General features: G+C 42.2%; 1 protein-coding gene across 6 annotated transcripts in view; it reads right to left on the bottom strand.

Annotated features, from left to right (window-relative positions):
• The window catches only part of LOC121962420 (cadherin-2-like), a 198766-nt gene that overhangs the window by 109838 nt on the left and 72308 nt on the right, over positions 1–16620 (bottom strand). For all 6 annotated transcript variants that reach the window (XR_015776561.1, XR_015776560.1, XM_042512679.2 and 3 more), the window contains exon 3: positions 5453–5682. Coding sequence is in view for 4 of the 6 variants with exons in the window: in XM_042512679.2 (XP_042368613.2) it covers positions 5453–5682 (230 nt within the window). In the remaining 2 variants the exon portion in view is untranslated. The remainder of the gene's footprint in view (positions 1–5452; positions 5683–16620) is intronic.

Genomic DNA, 16620 nt, shown 5'->3' with positions numbered 1-16620 from the left:
TTTCATAGAAAGTGTTACCACATTTGCTCCATCACTTTAACTAGTAACTGGCTAGTGGGCTAATAGTGCATCCCATAATGCATTTTGCCTTTCCCATGTGTATTTCAGTTAATCAAGGATGAAATACATCAGTCGCATGTATCATTTGTTCTTTTCATATTCAGTTGAGAATCCAAAATCAGAATATGGAAAAATGATTTGTTATTTTGTTATTGGTTTTTTAATCAGAAACAAAAAAAAAACAAAACAAATTGTGCTTCGTATTTTCTATTTTATGCACAGATCACAAAAAAGAAATGAAAAAAAATGTGCCACAGACATTAAATTTAAATGTATCAATTTTTCTTATCTGTGTGACCCAGAAGTTAACTTCCTTGTGTTTTTTGATGCAGTGTTTATAATAATAACAATAATAATAAACTTCATTTGTTTAGCACCTTTAATACAAGAAATGCAGCCCAATGTTCTTAACAAGAAAGAAATTAAATGCACCAAGTGTACCACATTAAAACACATAAAAGACAGAAATACCTGCATGTAAAAATAAAATAAAATCAGAACAGAATAAATAGAAAGCATCTTCAGATGAAAAACTACCTTTTCTAGTGTCTTACTAATGAAGGGGAGGTTGGAAATTGGGTTTCTTTAGTAAGGGTTTTACGACAGCTGTCTTGAAGGCATCTTGAAAGATGTCTGTTTGTAGAGACATATTTATAAACTTCAGAATGTTCAGCTGTAATGCTGGCATTGAAAAACAATGCAAGTTCTTGACAGTCTGATGCAGAGAACTGTGGTGGAGTTGCGGCCGTGTTGAGGAGCAGGTTGTGTTGGTTTTGTGCTGTTTAGAGTGCTTGTGGCTGTGTGTCTGTGTGCTTGGTGCGTCTCTTCCTCTTCTGCTGTGTTTCAGGGGCTGGGCATGGCTTTCGGCATGCTTCCTCACCTGCTTCTCATTGGCCAATCAACACTATACTGCATATATACCTTGGCATCTCCATTGTTCGGTGCCAGATTGTCTTTCCACCTCACTGGTGGTATATCGGCCGACTCTTATGAGTATTGATTCCTGTGCTTCTAGAAATCTCTGCTACCCTTGCTTATCGTGTTTTTTTTTTTTTTTTTGCCACCTCAGAGCTCCAGCAGGTTGCCGTCCAGCCCCCACCGCCTTTGTGTTCGGAACCTCATCACTCACCTTCACAGACCAGCACCGCTCCACCAGCTCCACCATTTCCTCCCCCTTTACCAGTCCTCACCACCTACCTCGCTTCACCATCCCTCCAGCCACCCCTGCCTCCTCCGCCATCTCAATTTACGGATCGCTTCCCCCAACTCCCACTCCCTTCATTCATTCATAAATCACATTAAATCATTGTTGTAAGATTTCATCCCCTGTATGTGTTTGGTCTTGGGTCCTCCTCTCGTTTCTGGTACCCTGTACCGCCACACTGGTCAATAGTGGAGAATAATATTCCAGAGTTTCCAGAATTCTCTATAATAATCTGGGAAAAGTAATCTTTTTTGCAAGAGACGGATTGTGTATTGTAGGCAGTTATGCTTTTTTTGACTACATTACAGTGAACTGTGAACCTAGTTTTCCTCCATTTCCTTTCCACTGCTCAACAGATTGTCTTAGCCTCATTTATAGTTACTGTTTAACCATGGGCATATTCTGTCAGTTGGCCTCTTTTTAACCTTCAGTGGAACAACAGTATTGAGAGCAGATGACAAGGTACTGTTGAAAATCTGAACCATGTCATTTAAAGGGCAGTCATAGCTGTCTGATTCAAATGATTTCATAATATCACAGAACTTAACTTCAGCCTGGCCATCTACGAATCTCTTTTTAACAAAAAAATCCCTAGTATTAGTATTTGTTAAGATGAAGTTAGCATCAAAGAAGACACGGTGGTGATCAGAAACAGGTAATTCTAATCCGGAAACATTGTTAATGTTTAACCCTGTTTTTATTATTAAGTCTAGAACGTTGCCATGCTGATGAGATCATGCTGATGGTAACACAGGCATATTTTACATGTTAAGTCAGTCAAAGCTGTCCAGCAAATTTATGAGCGCCAATGCTTTTGAGTCATTGTCTTCGTTGACATGAATATTCAGGTCTCCATTCAGGATCATATCAAGTGACACTAAGAGAGATCAGCTCTGAGAATTCTGGTACAAACAACAATGTTGTGCTCTATACAATGTAATGATAAGAAGTGACAATTCTGATTTGAAGATATTCAAATTATGTAAATTCACCTAGATCAATTTCATTACACACAAACTCTGTAGGAAAAATGGCAGCAATCCCTCCTCCTGTCCTGTTTTTGTCTGACTGACTGATAACACTTACAATTTGGAGGACAAGCCTCGATCAGCATTGCTACACCCAAAGCACTGTTTAGCCAGGTTTCAACTAAAAACATAAAATGCTAATTCCCTTTGATGATGAGATCATTAACAAAAAAATGATTCGTTAGACAATGATCTGACATTAACAAGAGCCGATTTCAATTGTAGGGATTCAGTGACAGGAGAGAGTACTGCTTGTGGCACAACACTGACAAATGTAAGATTAATGAAACTGGTGCAAGATGGTCTCTGAATGCTGCAATGTGCTAAGATCACTGATATGTTCAATAAAGTGGCATGGGGTCTGTCTCATCTCTGGTGACAGACACCTGAGTGATGACGGCTGTAGCTTTTGTTTAAGAGTGCATCAATTTCATGATGAGAACATGATTAGAATGCAGGTGTCACCTTCAAGTGGGGGGGTGGAGGTTGGGGACAAGTTAGGGAGGGTCGATGTTGGCTCCCCAGTAAGTGTGGTGGAGGGCAGGAGGTGGGTTGTTGGATCCCTGATTGCGAGAGGGACATCCTCTGAATCCTCTGGTCCGGACAAGTCAGTAAGTGGTCTGTGCCGTCTTAATCCTTAAACCGAAGAAATTACGGAGATCGCATTCCCCAATAAATATACTCTATTATTGATTTTGCAGATACTGTAATTGTTGCACTGTGTGTTGCTGCTGTTGTATTTACTACTTAATACTTATATTAATACATACTTATTATTTAATACTGTTTATGAACCAGTAAATCTATAGGTCCCTGTGGTCAGGACATGGTCCTATCTGACGCAACCTATGTATACATATACATACATACCTACGCACACACACACACACACACACACACACACACACACATATATATATATGTCTACAGATAGATAGATAGATAGATAGATAGATAGATAGGGAGAGAGAGCATATGAATATTAAGTATAATGTTTCTAAATACAAATGGGTGGTCAGTGGCATGGTCCCTGTGGTCCGGACCAGCTGTTCAGTGGTCTGTACATGGTCCTAATCCACCGCACACCTCTGTTTTATCAAACCGGATTGTCTATTACTTTCTATCTACCTATAGACCATATAGCAAACCCATCTGCAGTCCTCACTATATGGTCACTATATCAACCATTCAAATAATATACATTTTATTGTCCCCACGGGGCAATTTCTGTTGGGCCAAAGTATATATCGCCTATAAGAGCAAAGCACAGGCTGATTAGGACCATGAGTCATAGCGGGACCATTTAACAAAGCGGTCATCTGCTGGACAGGCGCAGCTGGTCCAGACCACTATATATCTCCATACTGTATATAAATTCATACTGTATGTATATATGACCACTGAACAGCTGGTCTGCACCAGAAGGACCACACCACTGACCACTGCTTCGTACTACAAGGCGTTACATTTTATTGTGGTGTTGATTTGTTTCAGTCAGTAAATAATAAAATTAATGGACTGACACCTGAAAAAGTAAACCACGGTGTCAAAGGAGAGAGAACTGAGAAGAGGAGATAAGACAGAAGAGCTGTGTGGTAAAATAGGACCATTAAACAGCTGGTCTGGACCACAGGGACCATATAGACTGACTGGTCCATGTTTATAAACAGTTAAATAAAACAGCAACACTCAGTGCCACAATTACTGTCATGGTTCCTGCATTCTCCTCCTCTCCTTCACTGCCAGTATTTTTCCATACACCTCACTCTGACCTGCTCTACCTGCCAGCCACGCCCACTGCTGCAGCCTGCTCTCTCCCACAGCTGCAGCTCATCATCAATCAGTCCAGTATTTAAGACACTCCAACACGATCACTCACTGCCAGATTGTTCCTCTGCTATGCATGACTTTCCAGCGTTCCATTGCCAGACCTCCCGTTGCTGACCCAGCCTGTTCCCGACCAGCTCTCTGTGCCTGCCACACGGTGTACCTACCTGCCTTCTGTCCCCGACCACGTGCTTTGCTTCGGCGTTCAGGAAATCTGACGGCTCCACTGGCAAAGACCTCCCCGCTCGACCGCGACGATCCTCCTGCCTGCTCCTCGACGGTACCGTTGCATTCTCGGACTGTTCTCTCGGCTACGGATCCTCTGCCTGTCCCCGACCGCGACCCAGCGCTATTCCCGACAACGTTTCCACACGTGTTGTCGGCTCGTCGAGCTACGGGGTTTCCTGCTCTCCAGCCACGGTTGGTTCCAGCTTCATGTCTTCACTTCGTGGGATTCCCAGAGACATTGTTTGGGTTATTCACCCGAAGAACGAACTGACTATCTGTGAGTTGAGCTTCAGTTGTGTTGGTTTTAATAAAGGTTATTACCAACTGACTCTAAGTGTTGGCGTACTGCATCTGGGTTCATACACACCCCGTTTCAATTACAGTATCTGCAAAATCAATAGTAGAGTATATTTATTAACGAAAGCAATCTCTGACGTTTCTTGGGCTAACACACCCATAAAAGGGATTAAGTGGATTAGGACCACAAGCGTTAGCGCCCCTAGTTGTAATAACCAGTGGTCTGTGCTATTGGTCCATGGTCAGTGAGCAGAGCACTGAATTGGTTACAACCCCCTCTCCCAGTGCAGCCATGGTGTTTAAACAAAATCTCTTAGTTGTTCTTCGCCTAACATACATGGCCACTGCATCAAAAAACATACAAAAAAGAACAAACAAACGACAAAGTTAACTTCCGGGTCACACAGATAGGACAACTTAAATATTAAAATCAAATTTGGCCCGTGGCCCATTTTTTTCATTTCTGTTTGGGATCTGAGCATAAAATCGAAACTGCGAATAACAAACTGTTATTTGTTTTTTTTTTTTGTTTCTAATAAACGAATAACAAAATAACAAATTGTTTTTTCATAATACAATTTGCATTCTCAATTGAATATTCTAAGAACAAATGATACACAGATTGAAAATGATGACACAATTAAAAAAATGGTTGGCCTTTGCTGGCCCACACGGCTAATCAACTCGCCCAGTATAAACTGTTTCTCGCCCCTGGTCCACACAAATAAAGAAACATGGCACCCTGTGTACCATGTGAAAACTGCAGTTGGGTCTACATGGAAGCCCCTCACTACTTCTGCTGTTTTACCTGTTCAGGACTTTTGCTGTTGCCATTTGGGCGGGTTTGAAGGTGCACTCTGGTCTTCCAGGTGTGTCTGGACTGTAAGTCTCTGGCATAGACCCTTTGCACAGCTGTTGCCTTGCCCATCAGGCTGAAGTGGCGCAGGGTGTAGACCACACCGTCCTCATTCACTCTGAAATCAGACGAATCTCCAATGTCGAACGACACCTTCCCTCGACCGCAGTCCACGAAGCTCACTAACAGACAGATGGAGACAGACATTAGACTGAGTAAAAAAAAGCTCTGTGGACTGTATTGTGGGTACATGTTTAAATATTGTCATTTATTTTCCTAAAGATGTCATCAGGAAGTAACACATATAAAACACGTTAAGGTCATTTTCAGGAACGTGAATATTAAAGGATGAAAAGAAAATCAAGAATATTCCCATAGAACATGCTGCATTTAGTCTGAATTATTTAACAAAACATGAAAGGCAGATTGGGCCACACGGTGTTGAATAGGATTGAGGTCAGGGCTCTGTACAGGCCACTCAACTACTACATGCAACTGGTAAAACCATATCTGTATGGACATATGCACAGGGGCATTGTCATGTTGTTACAGGGACTTTCACAAACTGTTTATGCAAAGTCAAAGGCACTATCATGCCAAAAATGACATTAAATGTTGTTGGATTAACACTGGTCTGCTTTAGATCTTTGAAGGTGTGGTATGCACAACAGGTAAAATGTTTGGCTGATTCTCCTTGTTGACTGCCATCAGCCTCTCAGCAAATGAGATGACATTTACAGATGGCTGATTACTATTTTTTTGTTGTTGTGTCATATCAATTTTGTGCAGGCTTAATAGCAAGGCTCAAAATAATGTAATCCTGGTAACAATAGAAAATGGGTTTGGGATGGACAGAGATCTTCACTGAGACACTGCCAAGAGGAAAGGACACAGTGAAGTCATTACTGATGCACCAGGGGATGTGCACTGTTGTTCCTCTGATAATGATTCTTTCTGAACATCAGATCCCTGTTGACATCAGCAGGAGGAGAGCTAGTTAATATTGGTTGTTAGCTGTTAGCAGCCAGGGGCCAGAAGTACCAGCTGATGGAGGTTACATTGAGTTACATTATCAAGCTGTCTTCCATAAAAATTAGTATAGGGCAAAGGTAAATTGTGATCATGATATGTCCAAAGGTAATCTCTAAAATGTGGTTTTTGGCAGAAGACCAAATACAGCAGTTTGAAGGAGAAATGTGTTGATGTTTTCACAGCAATATAAAAGTTATTATTCGAGAGGGAATTATGATACATTTTATATAAGAAAAGGTTCATAAATGTATATTTATAAAACAACCATGGGTGACTGACTTTAAAATTGCATTTGTGCTCATTCAAAGATAGTGGAATAGAGGATGGAATGACAAGACAGTTTGAAACAGTTTCATTTTTCAAGTGAAAAAAATTCTTTGAGGGCATATAAATAAAAACAGAAACAACATACACAACAACAACATAAGCATCAACATGAGTAGTGGTACTGGCCCAGAATTTCACAATGGGTTCGTCTCAACTGAAGATGTTTTACTTCTTTTTAAAGTCTGCATGGAGGGGAGTCCTAGGCATTGAACCGATGTGTTTTGGACTGCCTTCAGCCCAGCATGAGTTACCCTGTCATTAATTCAAAATGGGCACTGAGGGGCACAGAGCAAAACAACCCAGTCCATTAAAAAAGTTGAAAAAAAAAATAATATATTTTTTTTTAAATGTTTGAGAGTCTACACCAGTGAGGTATGAAGTCTTCTAAATGATACTTCAGAGGTATAAGAATCTAATGCAAGTTCAGTTGCATTTGATTGAGCTTTTCTTGATACATAGGGATTTTCACTGGAACTCAGGGGCCATATCCAGACCATGAAAATAGCCTTGATAGGTGAAGCAAGGTGAAGTCTTTTTTGTTTGTTTTTTTTTTTTGCTTTAGTTGGATATGTCAGAATATGTCACATTAAACACTTTAAGTGATGCCAGGCTGTTTTTGCTACTGAGGTAAGGCAAGGAAAAGTAGCTGACTTACTAACTGATGAAGTTGAAATATTGCCTTTTTAATGACAAGAACAAATTAACTGTGTGGAGATTATTTTTCTAATAAAATATAATCTTTGTTTTTAATTATCATGTGTTTAGTGTCCTAAAAAATCTGTTTATTAGAAGCTCTGTTTTAAAACTGGCTGAAATAGAAAGTATAGAACAATAAAATTATTCTACAGGCCTATAAAAATATGTAGGCTACCCTTTTTTCTTTAACCTGTCACTTACATCACTCTTTAAAAATACCACATATGCAGAATTTTGGGCAGGAAAGTTTGCAAAATGATGCTCAAATAACTCAATCCTGTCTGATGAAAATATTCTAGATGCCTTATCTATCATGAAATCAACAGATAAAGAATACACATATATATGTGAAGCTGTCATACTATGCAGGAATAAAAAGGGTTTTTTTTTTCTCTCTTTAGAGCTGCTTAAAGATACGTTTAAGGGATAGACAACTTTTCAGGGGTGGAAGCAAAAAAAAGTGGATGCTGGAGTAACAGAGGGAGTAAAAAAAAATAGTGTAAAACCTGACTTGCTTTGAGATGAATATTAGAGGAAAGATCGATGGACCTGGTCAGAGAGAGTTTAGCCTGTTTGTAATTTCCAAAGCTAGAGATGGGATTTAAAGAAGTGAAATCCATAAATGGGCAGAAATGGGACCAGCTTTCAGCAGGAATGGCAGGATTTTCTTTCCCTGCAATTTTCTCTTATTTGCTTGCCAAGTACAGCCTACCTGCAGAGAGAAATGGCTTTTGTGATGCCTGGAGGAAGGTACACAGCACTATGACTGCATTTCACCAGAAATCATTGCAAGTCTGTCTGTGGTGTGATTTGAGCAGACACAGCACACTCATGCAGAATAAAGCAGTCAGCAGCAAATGTCAGCTCACAGTCAGTGAGTGCATCCAGATTGGCTGCTTCCACCTCAGCTGGAGGAAAGCAAGGGAGAGGCTGTCTCTTGGTTTCTGTCCAACTGCTTCTTGTGCTGGAGTACCAAACCAAAGAAGGATGGAAACTTAGAATTTGATGAGATTTACGTCTAATGTTTTCTCATAACTTTCTGTTATAAGAAAATTACAAACACCATGCAGTTAGAAGTCTCTGTGCACCAATCGAGTTGCACAGTTTACATCCATGTCTGTGACTACATGGATACTTCATACGCATCTTCAGTATCTGACCAAATGTCTCCCCTTCTGCTTCTTGACTTATGACATTACCTAATAGCCAAAAATGGTGTTTTTGCAGAACATTATGTCACTGTTGACGTGTGTACCTAGAAATTCCGTTAAGGTAATCTTGAGATATTGCTTTCATAAAAATGAAATATAAGAAAGGTCACTGTGACTGGCCTTTGACCTTTGACCACCAAAATCCATTTAGTTCATCCTTGAGTCCAAGTGAACCTTTGTACCAAATTCAAGGAAGACAGATGGATGGACACTTAAAAACATAATCCGTTTGTGGAGGCATGAAAATCAGTGAAGTCGACTCCAGATGCACCAAACATTCTTAACCATCCAAATCTGCTCTTACCCAGATGTTTACAGAGCATAAGTAACCTATGAGCATAGTAATGCCCCCCTTAACATTATACAGGTGTTGTGCGCAAATAGTCTGGCACATGTCCATGAACTGGAAAGATACATTGGGGCTGTGGTCGTCCTCTAATCAGAAGGTCAGGGTTCAATCCTCAGCTCCTCTGGGCACGGCCAGATTAGCCAATGGGCCTTATGGGCACAGGCCCAGGGGTCCACGGGCATCTGGGGCCCAACCAGACAGCAGCACCGCTGGTCATACCCGCTATATTTGAAACAAGCGGTCACTGCAGTCAGCGCAGCGGTAGTGAAATGTGTTTCTCTTCTACTGAACTTATTTGGTCCTTATCCGTCTGCATCACTGACATTGACACCATATATAACCAATAACAAACACCCTTGTTTTTTTAATTACTCAAGACAATGATTTAATTGGTCAAGTGCAAGTGTGGAAACCAATGGCAGCAGCCAGCTCCACCTCCGCCCCCACCCCGCTGTCCTTGAATGACAGTGCTGAACTCACCTGGTCGTGGGAAAATAGTCGGCGGAAAAGATGAGTGAAAGAAGCAGTTGCAGTAAGCGAAAACGTAAACGAGAAAGGGAGGAGAAGGAGGCAGCACTTTTGAGAAGTGTACCATCCATCCAAACTTTCTTCAAACGGAGCGAGTAACATCATCAAGAGGAAGATGACACTGTGGAGGAGGAGGTTAGTCTGCAAGCTGAGGCGGAGGTCGAGGAAGATGAGCCTGTTGCTAGCTGCAGTCACAGCACCGGTGATAGCCAGCCTGACATCCCAAGTACATCAAGTAGTCACACCGGCGGCGGCAGCTCGGATGAGTGGATGTACCAGGTTTCGGATCCGGCATTGTTTCGTGAAATAAACAAAAATGCTCGCGCTGTGCTAATCGATCGTGGACCTGCTGCATTTCATAATAGAATGAGCAAATACCCGGCCTCAACTCGTGATGGTGGATTGGGCGGTAAAGTGCGCTCCCTCACTAATGATCTGGTCTACTGCCGTCTACCAAATGGGGAAAGGGTTTCTCGTGACTGGATGACATATTCACCATCTACAGGTACCATTTACTGTTTTGCCTGCATGCTCTTTTCAACAAAGAAACATCAGTTTGTTAGTGGCTTCTCTGACTGGAAGCACCCTGAACATGTGTGGAAGCATGAGAAAAGCACAGAGCACTGTAGCTGTATGCTAGCATTGCTTCGGCGGTCATCTGTCAGCGGGAGCGGGACTGTGAACGCTCAACTAGTGCAGCAACTGCAGGGTGAGAAGCGCTACTGGCGCGAGGTGTTGAAACGTGTTGTAGCTGTCATTCAGTTTTTAAGTGAAAGGGGGTTGCCTTTTCGTGGTGATGATGAAGTTATTGGATCACCACACAATGGCAACTTTCTTGGCATTCTGGAGGTAATTTCCCAGTTTGATCCTTTCCTGGCTGAACACATGAATAAATATGGTCAAAAATGAAGAGGAAACACATCCTATCTTTCATCCACTATATATAAGGAGTTGATAAAGCAAATGGGCGACAAAGTGAAAGCTACCATAGCTGCAGAGATACAGCACGCCAAGTATTTTTCTGTGATTGTGGACTCCACTCCCGATCTGTCACATACTGACCAACTGACCTTCATTTTTCGATTTGTGAATGAAGAAGGAAAAATAATAGAGCGATTTGTTGGCTTTGTGCCAATTCAGAATCACACAGGAGAGAGCTTGGCCAATACTGTAATGGCTATGGTTGACAGCTTAGGCTTAGACCTTGCAAATTGCAGAGGCCAGGCATATGATAATGCAAGTAACATGTCTGGGTGTTATAATGGACTGCAGGCTCACTTAAAGAATAAGAATCCCTTAATCCATTATATACCCTGTGCAGCACATTCTCTGAATTTGGTGGGTGCCAACAGTATTGAAGGCAGTTGTCAAAATGCAACTGATTTTTTTGACCTCATGAAGTCCCTATATGCCTTTTGTGCAGGTTCTACTCAAAGATGGAACAGGTTCTTTAATAATGCAGACATCAAGGTTGACATGACATTGAAATCCCAATCATCAACAGATGCATCTAGGGCACTTTGTAGGAATTATGCACAAATAAGGGATGTCCTTCAGAGCATTTCATCAGATGTGGGAGAAAAACATGACACACGCAATGAGGCAGCAGCACTGTGCTCAAAATTTGGCAGTCTTGATATGTCATTTATGGCAGTGTTTTGGGACAGTGTCTTAAGCAGATTTAAAGTAACAAGTGAACGACTGCAAAAAGATGACCTGGATTTGATGACAGCAATTTGTCTCTTGGAATCTTTGGATCATGGGTTGGGTCACTGCGAAACTAGTTTGATCATTTTGAAAGGGCTGCCATGAGTGTTCCTGGTGTGTGCCAGTGATATCAGGATGAAATACAGAGGGTCAAGAGGCGCAAATCACTTCCTGATGAATCAACAGAGCATGAGGTGACACTGAAAGGCCGCGACCGATATAGAATAGAGACGTTCAATGTCATCATTGACAAACTAAGCAGCTGCTTAGCCCACAGAACAGAGGCATACAGAAACATTACCAACAGATTTGAGATTCTACTTAACTTAGAATCAGAGGATTTGCCCTCTATCCGTAAACAGGCTGATGCACTCTGTGCCTTATACTCTTCCGATTTAGATGAGAACCTGGCAGATGAAATTATCCAGTTCAGATGCTTTGTGCAGAGTGAACAAGATAAGTCTCCCCCGAAACTCCTGCAGGTGCTCCTGAAACATGGTCTCCAGTCAATATTCCCCAATGCGTTTATAGCCCTACGAATTTTCCTGACACTGCCAGTCACAAACTGTGAAGGTGAACGATCATTTTCACAGATGGCAAGGATCAAAAATGAACTTAGAACAACGCAAACACAACAGCGCCTTTGTGCACTGTCACTAATGGCCATTGAGTCTCAGCTTGTCAGGAAACTAGACTTTGATGAGATTGTAATGGAGTTTGCAAAGAAGAAAGCAAGGAGCAAATCTTTCTAAGATGGGAGGAGGAGAGATGGAGCTGAGGAGGAGAGACAGAGCTGAGGAGGACAGAGACAGAGCTGAGAAGGAGAGAGACAGAGCTGAGGAGGACAGAGACAGAGCTGAGGAGGTGAGACAGAGCTGATAGAGGTCTCTGTGTGTGCGGGGGGGGGCTCCAAGAATTTGTGCCCAGGGGCCCCTGTCCTCTTGATCCAGGCCTGCCTCTGGGCAACATGTTGAAGTATCCTTGGGCAAAATACTAAACCCTGAATTGCTCCCAATGCAACGTCGAGTGTGAGTGCATGTGAATGATTACTGAGTAACAGGTGACACCTTGTACAATTGCTTTGGCCACCAGTGAGTGAATGTGTGTGTGAATGGGTGAATGTGACAATGTGGTGTGAAAGCACTTTGAGTGGTCAATAAGACTAGAAAAGTGCTATACAAGTACAGTCCATTTACCATTTACAACCATTAATCAGTCCCTCCAGCATTTTGCAGGCTGCTTTTGGGATTGTTGTGGCCTGAAACTCTGACTTCACAGCAGCTTTTCTAAATAACTGCAACTGCATGTTTCTGGGCATTTTTTTGTTTTGTTTGGTTGTGTGTTTTTTTGCAACAAAATTGCTGTGTAAGTGAATAGTACAACAATGGTGATGATACTATCACAGACTCAGAGTGTTTTTTAATGAGCAGTGTTTCTCATAGAATTACAATCTTGTGATGGTGGTGGTGAGGGCGATAATCAGCTTTTTCTGCCATTCGACGCAGTGCTGAAGAGCAGGGAAGGTAAGGTAAGGTAAAGTAAGGTTAAGTAGATGTATTTGTCATTTCATTTTTTAAACAAATTTTAAAATTATTGGTCCACGATCCTGCTACATCTTTGAGTTGAAAGTTGAATTGATAAGAATCAGCAGCTACTATGGTGATGTTGCTCCTGATGGCATCGTTCAATTCCTGTGCATTCCAATACATTTTTTGAAATTGCATCAGAGCCTTGTGTTCCTATGGCTCCCAACAAGGTCTGCCCATCCAGTGCAATAGCTTGATTCGGGATGCCATGGGTCAACCCTGTCTCCACAAAGATGCGAGCAGAGCAATGTCTGATATCCCGTTGCTAAGTGAGCCTTAAAGGTATAGTCAGTAGCATTATTCCTTGGCAGTTTGTAAATGCACGCCCACTGCCTCCAAACATACCCACCCAGCCCAGTAACACTTGCAGCATCACGTTTGTATGCGAGAGCTGGCAGTTTGCTTGCAGATATCAAACAGCATGAAAGTGTGCATGCAAAATGCAGCACTGGATCAACAGTTACAACAATAAATGCACAAATTTACACAACTACAGCTGACACCCATCTTGGGGTGGCTGTGACTCAGAGCAGGTTGTCCTCTAATCGGAAGGTCAGCGGTTTGATCCCGAGCTCCTCCACTGAACATATCAAAGTATCCTAGGGCAAGGTACTGAACCCCACATTGCTCCAGATGCTACATCATCAGAGTGTGTGTGTGTGTTTGAATGGCTACTGAGTAGCAGGTGGTACCTTATTTGGTAGCTAAGGCCACCATTGTGTGAATGTGTGTGTGAATGTGACATGTAGTGTGAAAGCACTTTGAGTGGTCAAAAAGACTAGATAATATTTCAAAAATTAACATTTCAAAAATCTCTCGCTGTTACAGAGGGAGAGGAAAAACAGAGACATCTGTTTTACTCCAACTTGCCTGCTTCTCTTTCAAAACAAAAGCCCTCTCATAGCATCTCTGTGGAAAGAATCCCATAAGTTGCTGATGCAAGGCATTTTATTTTGAAACATTTACAGGCCCGTGTTGCTGGCGGTGCAGAAGCTAGTACAACTTCATAAATGAATCGAATTCATGCTTATAAATGTGGTAATACAGTACTAATAGCTGTGGGCAGTGAAGGGATGTAGCAAAACCACTGCATATGTGAACACCACAAGCATGAAACACGCTGCTGCTCAGCAAGGCTGCTGTCACCTAAGTGCTCGCAAGCGGGTGAATGCCAATCCAAGGTTTACCCTTATCCGCTTGGCGTTTTGCCTCACTTTGGTTATATTTTCTCATCTTCGCCGCTGGTCCACCAAGTTTGCCTGTCTGAACGGCGTTTGAGTCCCGATGCTGGCTCTCCTCCCTGTCTTCGTCCAGCGCTTTCGGTTTGGTTTCTCTCTTCTGGTCTGACTGGCCACTCAGTGTATGCGGTTTGTGGGGATCCTCTTGCAGTCTGCTGCATTCAGTCCAAACCCCACACAACTTTACCCGATGTTGATTAAGTGCTTCTGTATCGTATTAAAGTCGTGCTTCAGCAGAAGAGGCCATGGTGTTGAAAACAACAGAAAAATTTAGCAAAATATAGCAATGAAGTAGCAAGGATTTGAGAAGCTACAGGTTGCTGCATCTACATGCACTGCTGTCGTCATAGCAACGATGCCCCATATGCTTACATTGTGGCCACTTGACCACTGCCGCTGCTGCCTTCTCACTAGACGCTAGACCAATTTCAAAAATGCTTGTTCACATCAGTCTCTTCGACACATATTAATGGAAAAAGAGGGTCTAGGTTGAAAAATAATGAGTTATTCTTTAAGTCTAGACCCACATGGATACACCCAAACACATAACTATTACGGGAGCCTCGCTAAAAAGTACAAACTGACTGCTGACCTCTATGTTTTCACAAAGCTATTATCTGGATAAATATTGTAATGTTATTGGACTGAAGTAAGTGCTGTGACTACTGAGTGTGAAAACACATGAATCATCACATCTGCTGCACGTCAATATGAGTCTATATATGAAACTAAATAGGCTTATGAGGCATGAGAGACAAAGGGTGAGTAGAGTGAGGTGTGGTCAGGTGAACTGTTGTTGTTATTTTGAGGCAACAGAAAGCAAATGCACCATTGATCAAATAAAAGCTGGTCTGGCGCAGTCTGTTTCCTGCTATTTAGAGGGTGGATTATTCAGATAGCATGATGCGCCTGCATGCGGTTCAGATGTTTGGATAAGTCAGGTGGAGCATTCTTTCTGGCGTGTTGTGTGTTGCTCAACATTGATATGCGTCACAGATGTCTCTTGGACATAAATGAGGGCACATTACAGGATGCAGAAAGACATGGGGCTGAGCTGTATGCCGATGCAAGTTAACCCCAATATGCCAGTGATCAGCTGGTTCCTCCTGTTTCTGCTTGATTTTTCAGCTGACTGCTGAGCTTCCTGTACCCCTCCCCCTCCTCACATCACTGTATACTTTTCTGCAATGTAAAGCTGTTCCGGAGGTGCCAAAAAATGATTAAACCTGCATCGCTGGATCCTCTCATGCCTGCTTTACATCTGCTGCTTTTGTGGATATCTGCTGCTTCTAAATTGTCTAACCGCACACCTTTACCTCGTACATAAGCAAATCGGTTTCTTCAGCAGAACACCTCTCACATCTGTAATCATCAGATCTGTCATTTAGACTGCAATCCGCCAATTCCTGGCACATCTGGCTTTTAAAGGGAATGGGAGCTGGCACACAGTATCATGTACAGCCCAATAAAGACTAATTTAGGGTCTACATGCAACCCCTCTAAGCCATGCGCCGCACCCAAATTATTCGCCATTGAACTAGTAATATGGACTTTGGCACACCCTAAACGAATATGCGCCATGCGCTTTAGACCATGCACTATAGATCTTCTAAATAGGGCCCAAAGTCTTAAACAGACAGGTGGCAAACAGTCAAACTCACATTCCTGTGATATGGAGCAGGGCTGTGAAAGGCTGACCAAATTTGCACATATGAGGATCAAGACATATACCTAAAGGAATATAAACAAATGAAGGCACACGTGAACATGCACACACACAGAGTCAAGCAATGATTGAAATACAACAAAGAAAACTAAATAGGATTAAATTCTCACCGGTGAATCTTCCTAGACAATTTTTTGTCTGCTTAATGCTTAACACAAACACTGCTGAACTTTGAGGCTTCTGCCATTCTTAATGCGTGTGTGTGTGTGTGTGTGTGTGTGTGTGTGTGTGTGTGTCATAGTGACAGTTGGGTGTTGAAGCAAAGTCAGACATGCATTTTTAAGAATATATGGTGCATCATAAGTGATTAATGCATACCATACACTAAAATACTTTCTAAATGTGAAAACACATTTAGAAGACTGAATTCTGACAATGTGTCAGAGAGTTTTTAGCCACAGAATTAGATTTCACAAGGACTGGGATCTAGTGGCAGGGATACAAAGGACCTCCTGGCCAAGCCTGCCACTCTTGGAAAATGTGCTTGGTGCAGCCTCCACCACTCCACTGGACCTGTCTCACAATTGACCTCTACCGCCTGCAGGTATTTCCTGATCTCAACTTCAATTGCATCCCTGTTGGAGAGGGCAACTGGGCCACTTTATTGAACTGTCTTTTTGAAAAAGCTACCCAGACAATGCTTTGCTTTCTCCGGTGCTGCCGCTGTCTCTGCAGATTCTGCTGCATCTTCTACTGCAGCTCCTCCCTCTGCAGCTTCTC

Source organism: Plectropomus leopardus, chromosome 5, assembly GCF_026936395.1.
Source record: "Plectropomus leopardus strain MGB_pleo_1.0 chromosome 5, ASM2693639v1, whole genome shotgun sequence".
In the NCBI taxonomy this organism is placed as follows: domain Eukaryota; kingdom Metazoa; phylum Chordata; class Actinopteri; order Perciformes; family Serranidae; genus Plectropomus; species Plectropomus leopardus.
Note: the sequence above shows the minus strand (reverse complement) of the source record. Positions and strands in the feature narration are given on the sequence as shown.